General features: G+C 39.3%; 3 protein-coding genes across 3 annotated transcripts; 1 reads left to right on the top strand and 2 right to left on the bottom strand.

Annotated features, from left to right (window-relative positions):
- Positions 1-332: 332 nt before the first annotated feature.
- On the bottom strand, positions 333-3,466 carry LOC134652093 (actin-related protein 2/3 complex subunit 1A-B). The gene is made up of 3 exons (XM_063507256.1): positions 3,240-3,466; positions 3,079-3,160; positions 333-1,639 (listed from the first exon to the last, which is right to left on the bottom strand). The coding sequence occupies exons 2-3, from the start codon at positions 3,149-3,151 to the stop codon at positions 588-590; spliced, it is 1,125 nt and encodes a 374-aa protein (XP_063363326.1). The 5' UTR covers positions 3,152-3,160; positions 3,240-3,466; the 3' UTR covers positions 333-587.
- Positions 3,467-4,299: 833 nt separating this feature from the next.
- On the top strand, positions 4,300-7,270 carry LOC134652340 (translin-associated protein X). Its single transcript, XM_063507512.1, has 6 exons — positions 4,300-4,306; positions 4,396-4,618; positions 5,233-5,374; positions 5,722-5,881; positions 6,254-6,373; positions 7,072-7,270. The coding sequence occupies exons 1-6, from the start codon at positions 4,300-4,302 to the stop codon at positions 7,251-7,253; spliced, it is 834 nt and encodes a 277-aa protein (XP_063363582.1). The 3' UTR covers positions 7,254-7,270.
- Positions 7,271-7,903: 633 nt separating this feature from the next.
- Positions 7,904-11,026, bottom strand: LOC134652236 (uncharacterized). The gene is made up of 6 exons (XM_063507406.1): positions 10,866-11,026; positions 10,609-10,680; positions 9,980-10,351; positions 9,549-9,622; positions 8,541-8,734; positions 7,904-8,138 (listed from the first exon to the last, which is right to left on the bottom strand). The coding sequence occupies exons 1-6, from the start codon at positions 10,956-10,958 to the stop codon at positions 7,954-7,956; spliced, it is 990 nt and encodes a 329-aa protein (XP_063363476.1). The 5' UTR covers positions 10,959-11,026; the 3' UTR covers positions 7,904-7,953.
- Positions 11,027-11,319: the final 293 nt, after the last annotated feature.

The following is an 11,319-nucleotide window of genomic DNA, read 5'->3' as shown; positions in this document are numbered from 1 at the left end:
GTGAAACGTTTTGAATTAAATAAGATAAGATAATGTTTATTTCATTAAAAAATGGGCGTCAATAATCTTAAAATATTAACAAGAGATTCGGCTTAGGTATATTCGTTTATTACTATATTTTCTGCTGTTTATGATATCTGTGACGGAAGTTTACGAATGTAAACAAAATGGCCTTATATTTTTGTAGGTTAACTTCGATGTTACAAATGATACTGTTTCGTTGATTCTTAAATTTTAATGTGACATTGACGGTACTTCAGTAGTATTAAAAGTGATCTATTATAAATAGGGAGTAGTCTTATGTCTAATTTATATAAATTATTTCATTGTCGACAGTTGAAAATTTAAATTGTATTATAGAAGTTGTACCTATAAATTATTGTGTTATTCTGTATATTTGAAAGTTTTTATTGTCTGGGAGCTGAATCCACTGCTGCTTTTCTTGTTTCTGGCTAGACTGATCTGACTGTGATCGTTCGTTCCCACGCTTTTCATGCTATAATATATTTTCTGACGGAGTGATTCAGAGCTCGCACGCGACTATAGTTATTCCTATGAATAAAATTATACATTAATCTGGTGTTGTTTTATTGGATTTTCAGACCTTCAATAGACCTCTCGAGGGAATCCAAATCCCAGATAACAAGTTGTCCGTCCATGCCGGATGTGCTGAATTTCTTGGCGTTAGCCTTTGTGCCCTTGTACAAATTGATGCTAGTTATAGCATTTTGGTGGATAGAATCCAGGAAAGTGTCATTAGTCTCAATCCGGGCCTGCCGGTCGAGACTTTGGAATTTCTTCATGGCTGAAAGCCCTCCGGACTCCTTCCTCTGAGTATTATCCAGCTTGGCAACGAACTTCAATCCGTTCCCATCATGGCAGTAGAGTAGTGGAATGCAGCTGTGACCTGCCACCAGAAGGGAGTTGTTAGTCAACCAGTTGCATCCCAAGAATGGCAGATATTCAGTCTTCAGTTTGATCACTTCCTTCTTCTGATTGGCGTCAGCGACGTTGATCGAGCTGTCATGTCCCACCCAGGCCACTTTGTTGCCATCAGCAGAGAAAGATACGCCATGGACCCAGCCTCCGCCTGAAGGAGAATTAGGGAACTCCGCAAGAAGCTGGCCTAAAGGCAGCTTAGTACCCCAAACATTTGGTCCTGGCTGGTCTTCAATGTCCTTAATATAAGCAGAGAACACCCTCACCTTAAAATCTGCAGAGCCAGCAACTAGCAGAATGTTATTTGGATGCCAATCCAGAGTAGTCACGGTAGAACGGATAGGCTTCTTGATATGCTTAGAGACCCACCAGTTATTTTCCTTCTCAAAGTAACAAATAGAGATCAGCCGGGCGCCAGATCCGACAGCAAACTTATTTTCCATAGGAGACCATTTTACGCAAGTGGCAGCTCGGTTGATGCGAAGAAGTACTAGAGTGGTGGTCCACTTGCCGTCCTCGCTCTGGGTCCACACGTACGCGTTGCGGTCGACGGAGCAGGTGACGATGCGGTTGGTGTTGGGCGCCCAATCGATGCCCATCACCCTCAGGTCATGTTCAGCGAGGTTGTTGGTTTGTTTCCAATCGTTGCCCTCTTTCTGGTAGATATGGACCTCATTGTTGTTAGGAGAGAACGCGATTTCTGCAAAGATACAGAGAAGCATATAAGAATCACAACTGTTTATTTAAATTTTTGGGCTTTCAAATTTCAAATATACTTTATTCATGTAGGCCTAGCAACAAGCACTTATGAATAGTAATTAGGTATTACATAGGTAAATATTATCTAAATCTAATTATCAGAACAACTTATTGACGTTAATATTATTCCATAATAACATTGTATTATCATTCCATAATAACATTGTTTTAGATCCATGTCCTAATTTTTTTTTATTTGTTATTAAATATGTGACATTCTTAGGAAGGGGTCTCCAAAATAGAGTAATCATATGGCCAGGTCTTTCGTCAGCAAAAACAACTAAATTCTGGCATCACAAATTTAATCAAGTCACAAAGTTTGGAGATCCCGTTTTAAAACAAACTGCCACCAATAGGTACTGCTTTGTTGTCCTGACCTTGGTGAGGTGAGGAATGTATTAAGCAAACCAAACTAAAGGATGTAGTTCTGTAGTGTACCTAACAGTAACAGTAACCTGCAGCTTGAACTCCTGCAAATTAAGCTGAATTAACCTATTGAACGCCTGACGGCGAAGGAATTTTCTGTGCCCCGGACGCCCGGCGACCGCGATTATTCAAGCGAAATTGAACTGTACGGACTCCCGGGTAAGTCCCTATTGCATTAGCGAAGCTGTCGGCTGTAGCCGTCGTTGGCGTCCTGGGCAAGACTTTCCGCTGACGGCCACAGCCGACCGTGGCGGTCAAAAGGTTAATGGGAATAAAGATGATAAAGCCAGCATGTTTTGTGGGCATCTCTACACATTTCAAAGCCTTTTATTATCGAACATACAGTTTTTACAATATTTATTTATTTATGTGTTTACAACAACCGTCGGCTCGATGTGTCCTTTTGACATCTCTACACATAATCATCAACCAATCAACTTTTTCTTGTCGCTCCTTGTGTTTATGGTCTCATGGGTCACTCTTAGAACCCTGGTTTTGTGGTATTTAACCAATCCCATTTACTTACAAAAGCTGTTGCTGAACTGTTTGTTTCTATGAGGAAGGAAAATTCCCCATTGAATATTGGGCATGACAGTGGAGGGGCAGGTGGTTCATCCTTATGAATAGAGCTGGGTTTTCCCTAAACTTGTCCTTATTTGAAGCTCGTCAGGGTGGGTTTTGGGTAGGTGTTAGCTGTAAGATTTTTTTCTTTTATAAATCTGTAGCTAGACCCAAGACTAGTCAATTTTTATTACTTAAAGATAATAATTCTGTACAACAAGATGAGCTGAAAAGGAATACCCGTCCAATGCTACATTTACTAAAAACTTCAGTATTATTTATCAAGCTCAGGCCTTTTCAAGTACTCTTATTTTTGTGTTATAAATAGGTACGTACATGCTTTCTAAATCTATTGATAATAAGATATACTGAAATATAATGAAAAACACTTACGAGTTCTATCCTTGTTCCATGCATGGCAAGTTATCGGAGCGCATGAGTCACCGAAAGTCAGCGTCTGAGACATCCTAGCGGCCTGAAATTAGATATTAAACCTTATAATTTTCGTTACGAACTCTTAGATCCATGCGTTGACTTGTTTTCACATCTCTTACCTCAACTTTCTACAGGAAACACTGAAGTATCGACACTCCCGCAAAGGTGTTGTAGAGATAAGAAATTCGTGGACTCTGGGCAGTCAACACGAATTTCCTCAAAACGATTTACTAACCACAACTAAATGAAGTAAGTTAGGTCACAAAATAATGCAGAAAATGCAATAATAATGAGAAATTTTAAAATCTGAATCACCGAACGAAAACACCCAACTCGGCGATTATGACAGTATTGAGCTGTTACAAATGTAAATAAAAACGTCACCACGAATCACTTCACATTTTTTTATACATGTTGCAAGCATGGTGTCTTAAACAGCTTTGGTCATAGACAAAAAAAGCGATAAGAGACGGTTTTGTACATCACTAAAAATAAAGCATCTCACTGATGACAATGAATTGTCTGACCAAAATAAATGCATGGCAAGCCTTATTTAAAAAATATAATTGTCATTATTGTCAAAAATCTGCGAAGCGGGCACGCAAATTTGTGAAAAGTTGTTGTCAAATAATTCATTATTGTGGTCTTCCTAACACATATTATTAATTTCCGATAGAATGTCAGGACGAGGTAAATATTAACCAACATCTGCTAAGCCGCAGAACCGTGCCAAGCTTGTAACTACTTTAATTTCAGGCAGAAATCGCCGCGGGAACCGCAGTCACCACTAGGGTTGCCAACCGTACTATATTATATAGTATTGTACTATATTTTGGCTCTCTGTACTATATATTTTTGGAAAAATATATAGTACGCTAAAATACTATATTTCCGATTAAACGTATTTGGTGTCTCTGACCATAGGGCTTTAAATCCAGGGCTTGATTTTACTCGCTAAACTGAGCTACTTTTACTGTGGGACAAACCCTAAAATCGGGGAAAATTTTTTGCCTTTTCCATAGAAAACGTCGACATCTGATCAGCTAAACTGTATGAAAAAGTAAAAAATTTTTTTAGAGATTTCGGGGTTGGTGCCATAATAAAAGTAGCTCAGTTTAGCGAGTAGAATCAAGCCCTGGATTTAAAGCCCCATGGTCAGAGACCCCCTGTATTACACTGATGTATAGTATTTTATCTAAAAGTACTATATTTTTTGAAATGTACTATATTTTTGATGCCTTATTCTGGAAAATACTATATTCCACCAAAAAATAGTTGGCAACCCTAGTCACCACCATAGCCAGAACCACACTTTATCCTCCGTGGCCAAGGAGACGGCGGAGTCTCTGCCGGCGGATAGTCCGGTGCTGGCGCTGTTTAAAGCCACGGCGCAGAAACTTACGGAGCGCCAGGACCGCCACGAGCGGCTCGTCAAACTTTCGAGGGATATCACCATCGAGAGCAAGCGGATTATCTTTCTCCTACATTCTTCTATAACGTAAGATATATTTTTTAATAGAAAATCAACATACGTTCTCATACAGTACGATAAAAAAAAATTGTCTCATAGATTTTGTTCTTGTTTTATCATTTGATATTAAGAAGTCATCAGCTTGTTGGCATGTCAAATCTGCTTGGAATTTGCATGCTGAATAACCTGCTACTGCATATAGTGCGTATAGTGTTTAGTGTATCATCTAGACCTCAAAAGAATGTAAACCTAAACACACCTGCCTTGGTATAATTTATTCAATGAGGTGCAAAACGTTGTATTTATTAGTTGTATTTATTAGTCAAAAGGCTCAGCCCTTATTTTCTCACCATTTACCACTGAAAACTGATTTTTTTTACCATAGCCTTACAAAAAAAGTAAGCAAAAGTTGTAAGTTTAGTGGTAACTACTGGGAATTATTTTTCTCAGATGTTACCACTGGGGACAGGCGAGATTTTTTTTCTTCATTTATTACCACTAGTAACAACTTGGTGGTATTAACTAGCGTAACCCCAATTACTTTATGATCCACATCAAATAAACTATAGATGGTCTGATTTCATTCACTTAAATAGCAGTCCTCAATAATATCACACTAATTTCTTATCAACTGTTTTCAGCAAAGAATCTGCAGACAAAGTCATCCAAGAGGCTAAGGAGCGAATTCAGAAGCTGATCCAAGGGCCTCTCAAGTATATTGGTATAGAGCTTGAGCACAGCCCAGCGCATCTGCATGGTAGAGCTGTAACTGCAGGGTTTCAGGTACCTACAGACAGTTTTAGAATTCTTCAGAATGTTCCAACTCAAAATTTCAAAAAGTTATGGTGCAACCACACTATCAGTTATATAACATTGTGTGACAGGGATTACATGATAGTATTGTCCCTAACTTTAATTAATATATTTATCAATAATAGCAAACAGTATTCAACTTTTAGACTTGAAAAAAAAAGCTGGTAGTCACTAGTAATAAAACTGAACAAATCTAAATGCGATAAACACATTTGAATACCAAAATGATGCTTTTGCATGGAATTCTTCATACAAACCTCTTTATTACTCTTAATCAAATCTTCCATTCTTGTTCATATTTTTGAACATGTTTGTAGGAGTTCATAGAGGCATGGACATTCTTTACACTCATGGAGCGGAAGGAGATCATATCATGGAAGGATGTGCAGACCCAACTGACATACACAGTGGCTGCTAAGGACTCGGAGGAGGAGCGGACAGTAGTCACCATGCTCACATACAATGATTACATGCTAGGTAAATACAAATCTTATCCTCCTGAGTCCCTGAGGCCTTTATAAAGGATTTAATCCAAATCGAATTTTGGATTAAAATAAAATAGGTACAAGGTTCCAAATTCAAAACTGCAAAAATGACAAGCGGGACTCAGGAGGCCTATAGTCTAAAGACTTCTATCTCGGATCTTAACAAATTTTTGTTTCTTAATTTTTTTAAGCTAAAGAAAAAGGCAATTTGAATCGTCGATAAATATATGGCATTTATGGTTTTTACGGCCTTCTCCATTGTTGTGGTCTACTTTTAAAAAGACTTGAGAAAAATATCATGTCTCTGTCTTCTGACAAATCGAAATTATATAACGACTGTTTCTTATTAATATACTGTTTTCAGGGGTAGCAGATCTAACAGGAGAACTGATGCGGAAGGCCATCAACAGCATCTCAAGTGGAGACAGTGAGGATTGCTTCTACGCTTGTCAGGTTGTGCGCGATCTGTACACAGGCTACTGCGGTGAGTGATTTGATAGAAACAGTCTTAACTAATCTTTTATTAGCTCGTATCTTAAACTAACTCGTCTACCTATTGATCACTAAGCTCGACTACATAGTATAAAACAAAGTCGCTTACCGCTGTCTGTCCCTATGCTTAGATCAAAACTACGCAACGGATTATGATACGGTTTTTTTTAATAGATAGAGTGATTCAAGAGGAAGGTTTATGTCTGGTTTATGTATAACCGACCGGACCCAATCATTTGCTGCGTCCTGCAACACCGTCGACGCTGCTGTATGTGTCCCGTCTACACTACCTTACGAAGGTCGATGATATCGTAAAGTATGTGAAAGTAAAAACCGGATTCATCCTGAAGTTGGAATCTCGACACAGTGCGAATTTTAATTCGTTTGTGGTGACCGTTCCGACTGAACATCTAGCGACCTTCACCAAGGAGGAGTTTTGGCCGAAGGGTGTCAAGTTTCAGCGGTTCCGCGGCCGGTTCCCTGACACTGCGGGGTTGCGTAATGCATCGCAATCATAATGTGTTTTTTAGTGTTTAGTTATATTTTTATAATATGTATGCTAGTTTTAAGGTATTTATGTATGGGCCACTAGTTGCCTGAAATAAACGATTTCATTCATTCATTCATAATTTGTTAACCCGTGAGAAGCCGGCGCGGGTCGCTAGACTTCAATAATTGTTTTTGTTTCAGGATTATTCGGCGGCGGGCGCGAGCTGGCGCGCAAGTCGTCGACGACGCGCGGCAGCGTGGCCAAGGTGGAGGGCGCCGTGTACGCGCTGCGCGTGCGCGGCGGCGAGGCGCCCGCGCAGCTGCTGCTGCCCGCGCCCGACCAGTGGGAGCGGGACCATGACGAAGATGAAGGCTTTTACTAGTTTACCTGACGTGTTGTGTTGCGTGTGACGTGCGGTCTGAGGCTCATTTCTCGAACTTGGACTTGGACACCATCTTATTTTGCGAGTCTACGCCATCTATCAAAAACCGGCCAAGTGCGAGTCGGACTCGCGCACGGAGGGTTCCGCACCAACAACAAAAAATAGAGCAAAACAAGCAAAAAAACGGTCACCCATCCAAGTACTGACCCCGCCCGACGTTGCTTAACTTCGGTCAAAAATCACGTTTGTTGTATGGGAGCCCCACTTAAATCTTTATTTTATTCTGTTTTTAGTATTTGTTGTTATAGCGGCAACAGAAATACATCATCTGTGAAAATTTCAACTGTCTAGCTATCACGGTTCGTGAGATACAGCCTGGTGACAGACGGACGGACGGACGGACAGCGGAGTCTTAGTAATAGGGTCCCGTTTTTACCCTTTGGGTACGGAACCCTAAAAAGTGATAGAAAGTGATTTGATGATGTGACTGTACGTAGCTATTTAAGATAACAGTTTTGAAAGTTTAGTACCGATGTCAAATTAAAATCAATAAAACTAAATGGATATCACAACTTTTATTGTACAAAAACGTTCATTACACCTATTTGAAGGTAAAATGCGATCACAAAGACATAATTCATTCGTCTGGCGCGTAAAAAAGTTTAAAAAATTACATTTAAGATTTAAAGTTTTTATTTCCTTATGGTTCAGGCGTCCAGTCCTCACTGCCGTCACTCGCGAAAGGATCATCTTCTTCGGGTTCTGAGCCCTCTAGGTCTTCTAGATCTAGATCTTCTTTAGGCGGAGCTTTCCTTTCCCGCTTGGTTCTTAGCAAGCGATCAGTGCGGTATTCTTGGCTGCTGTCAGAATCGGAGTCGGAGGTATCTAAAAAGAAAAAAAAAACTATACCTAGATTGCAATTTTTGGAATGAACAAAGAATGAAGAGTAGTAAGATATAATATATATATGCCCTTGTCAAATCTAATCACGTAGTAAGTATCCAAGTAAAGCAGTGGGCTCATGGACTGATCTCCGGAGTTTCGAGTTATATTCTCGAATTCGATTCTGAATTATTCCTATACTTTAAAAATACTGCTGAGTGTACATTTTGGACAATGAGTGTTTAATTACTCAGCTGAGATGCCCTACACTCTGCGTCATGGGACTTCCTGGCATGTTTCGGCTACACGCAGCGTTTAGCATGCCATGTTCAACCCAGTTTTTTTTTTAACATCTGGCCTATTTTGAGTAACTGCTACAGACTACAATATTAATGAGTTACTTACTTTTTCCCGGCCGATATTTCCTAACCCTAACATACTCAGTCGGATGCTTGTAATTCCTGAAGTGTTTCGCGTCCCGACTTCCACACCTGGTGCCCTGCGGACATATCTTTTTGCTGCCCCAATCATCGTCGCGCGGGTGCGAGTACTGCGCTATGTGCGCCTTATGCGCAGGGTTGGGGCGGAGTGCGCGCAGGCTGTGAAGTAAATGACAATTTTAATAATTGAATTTAAACTGAAGGGAGTCATAGTAACGTTAAACTAATTTTACGGTTTAACTCGCATGTTTTGAAGAGCCTGGGTCTTTTTTTCACTTACAATGCAGAGCGCCGATCACGTTGTCGCATCGGGTGCGCGTAGAGATAACCGAGATAAGGTTGGGGGTGGTGTTGTACAGACATTGTATACTGTACGCAGACTAGTGCTAACACTGTTAGTGCTTGAAAATAGAGACCTAGGCTCTCCGAAAATTGTCGTGCAGTGACTATAAACGCGTATGTTAATAGCCGGGTCCACAGTTCTCCATGATACACATTATTTCTTAAAAATGACCTAATTAGCCAGGTAGACTACTGTACTCGGCGTGGCGGCGCGCGCGACGCACGTCTACACTGGCCGTTTTGTGCGCGAGGAAATTGCCTCGCGCGTATGCTCGCTGTGTGTACCCGGACACAACCCGGCTTATGAATCAGTTTAATTTTAAGAGATAATGTGTATCATGGAGGACGTTCTTCCCCCCATGGTCGCCACTCGAGTATTCGTTTACTCCACGAGTCGGTCTTTCGTACCATATGACCAAGTAGACCCAATATGCGTTGGGAAGACGACATCAAAGGGACTGCGGGGATGAGATGGCTCCAGGTTGCACAGAACCGTGACGAATGGCGAAAAATGAAGGAGGCCTACACCCGAAGGGTAGAAAAGGGCTAAAGAGAGAAGAGAGAGAGAATGTGTATCATGTAGAACTTTGTCCCCTTTAACCCCTTTGCACTCTCTTATGTATATAATTACCTATAACAGTTTCCCCCATATTCACATCGTTCACGCTTTGAGGCAGATTTACTGTTCTCTTCCATAGAACCATTCTACAACAAAACATTGCAGTTAGCATTAAGAGACAGAAGAGATATTCTTCTACATATACGTAAAGCAATTAGAGTGTGGCATAACTTCATTTGTAAAATCATGGATTGGCTCATGACATGCAGATCAGACCTAGGTACAATTTACTTGGACCTACTGACTAGTTGACTACAATGTATGTGGGATTATAATAAAAACTCTTTGTATTAATTTTTTGGGGAGCTGAATGAGGCACACAGTTGCGGTAATTTTATGTCCAAAGAGCTGGGGGTTTGCGGACCCTTTAGCTATGTGTGGAGTGAAACTGTAAAATACAAAATAATACAAGCCATGTTTGTGAAATAATATACAAATCTTACCAATCCCTCACTCTCAAACTCCTGACTGGACTGTTCATCAGACTCTTCCTCTGATTCATCTTTCCTTCTCCTCTTTGATTTCCCATTTATATAATTCTCAGATTCTCCCTTTTTTCTCTTCCTCGGCTTTCCATTGTCTAAGGGACTCTCAGGAACCACGGATTCTTTTGTAAAGTGTGGTGAATTCTCACAAGTATTTACATTTATTTCTTTTAATGCTCTATGACTAGGTTCGTTACTTTGTAACTCAAGCCAATAGGAGTTTTGTAAAAACCCAAACTGGTCACCAAATTCTAATGCTGTCTTGAAAGTTTTATTTAATATATCCTTTTCTTTGGAACCTTTCTTAGTTAGGTAAATTTTTCGTTGGGACTGAAACAAGGAATGAGATAAAAGCAAAGTCCGTCTTTATCACAGTTTAAACTTTGTTTTAAAAAAAAACCCTTTACTCAAGATTTGTTATATTATATGATTAAGTCAGTGAAGAAAGGTTGTATCCAATATATTTTAAACAACAACATTTTAACTGAAATAGACTTCCAATTACAAGATGTTTTCAAACCAGCATTTGTGATTTAAAAATAATGTAATTCAGTATGTTACAACTGAAGAGTTATTTTTTAACTTACCGATTCTATAGTGACGCTGTGCTCTTTTACAATGATGAGACCGTGATTGTAAGATAATCGTTTATCGTCGAACTGAAAAGGTAAAGGACATTTTTATTACCTAATACAATATTAATAGTTGTTTGATCTATGAAATCATTTAATAATTGTGGCAGTCCGAAAACCAAGCTAAGTAAATAACTTGATGTAGAAAGAATGCGTGTTGATAGTAAAAACAATAAAATTAGTAAATAAATAAAAACTTGTTCTAAACTTACTCCAATCAATTTATCTCTACCGATTAAATACGTTCCTGCCGGAAGCTGAATTTCATTCGGCTCCTCTGTATCAATGCGCACTAGTTTAAACATTTCCTAAATAAATAAATAACAACTAAAAGCAATAAAAAACTTGTGAAATAATAATTGTAACAAAGACGACTAATATTTAGTAAAGTAACGAACTAAATTCGAAGTCGATTGTCGAATTTATTTGACGTTTTAGTGGTAGGGTTACCAGTCAAAAAAAATATTGATGTGAGTAAATTATTATTATCGAATGAATCGCAATCTCGGGCCCAATTTATTTATCGAGTATAATAATTATAGAGACGAAATGTAGGACGGACTAGATGACCGAAAGAGATGCACTTATGGAACTTTCAGTAGGAGTAGCAGAGAAAGCGCTATTATTGTTTATGTATCTTAAAGTGCTAACACACTATCGCACCGC

The sequence above is a fragment of the Cydia amplana genome, chromosome 11, assembly GCF_948474715.1.
Source record: "Cydia amplana chromosome 11, ilCydAmpl1.1, whole genome shotgun sequence".
Classification (NCBI taxonomy): Eukaryota; Metazoa; Arthropoda; class Insecta; order Lepidoptera; family Tortricidae; genus Cydia; species Cydia amplana.
This window is presented reverse-complemented; position numbering and strand designations above follow the sequence as displayed.

What these genes read in the sequence shown, in the direction of transcription:
- LOC134652093 (XM_063507256.1), bottom strand. Translation starts at nt 3,151, where the DNA reads ATGTCTCAGACGCTGACTTTCGGTGACTCATGCGCTCCGATAACTTGC. An exon ending in ATGGAACAAGGATAGAACTC is followed by an intron (nt 1,640 to 3,078) that starts GTAAGTGTTTTT and finishes GTATCTTTGCAG; the next exon opens with AAATCGCGTTCTCTCCTAAC.
- LOC134652236 (XM_063507406.1), bottom strand. Translation starts at nt 10,958, where the DNA reads ATGTTTAAACTAGTGCGCATTGATACAGAGGAGCCGAATGAAATTCAG. An exon ending in AGTTTGAGAGTGAGGGATTG is followed by an intron (nt 9,623 to 9,979) that starts GTAAGATTTGTA and finishes GTTTTGTTGTAG; the next exon opens with AATGGTTCTATGGAAGAGAA. An exon ending in GAAATATCGGCCGGGAAAAA is followed by an intron (nt 8,139 to 8,540) that starts GTAAGTAACTCA and finishes TTTTCTTTTTAG; the next exon opens with ATACCTCCGACTCCGATTCT.
- LOC134652340 (XM_063507512.1), top strand. An exon ending in CTCCTACATTCTTCTATAAC is followed by an intron (nt 4,619 to 5,232) that starts GTAAGATATATT and finishes AACTGTTTTCAG; the next exon opens with CAAAGAATCTGCAGACAAAG. An exon ending in ATACAATGATTACATGCTAG is followed by an intron (nt 5,882 to 6,253) that starts GTAAATACAAAT and finishes TACTGTTTTCAG; the next exon opens with GGGTAGCAGATCTAACAGGA.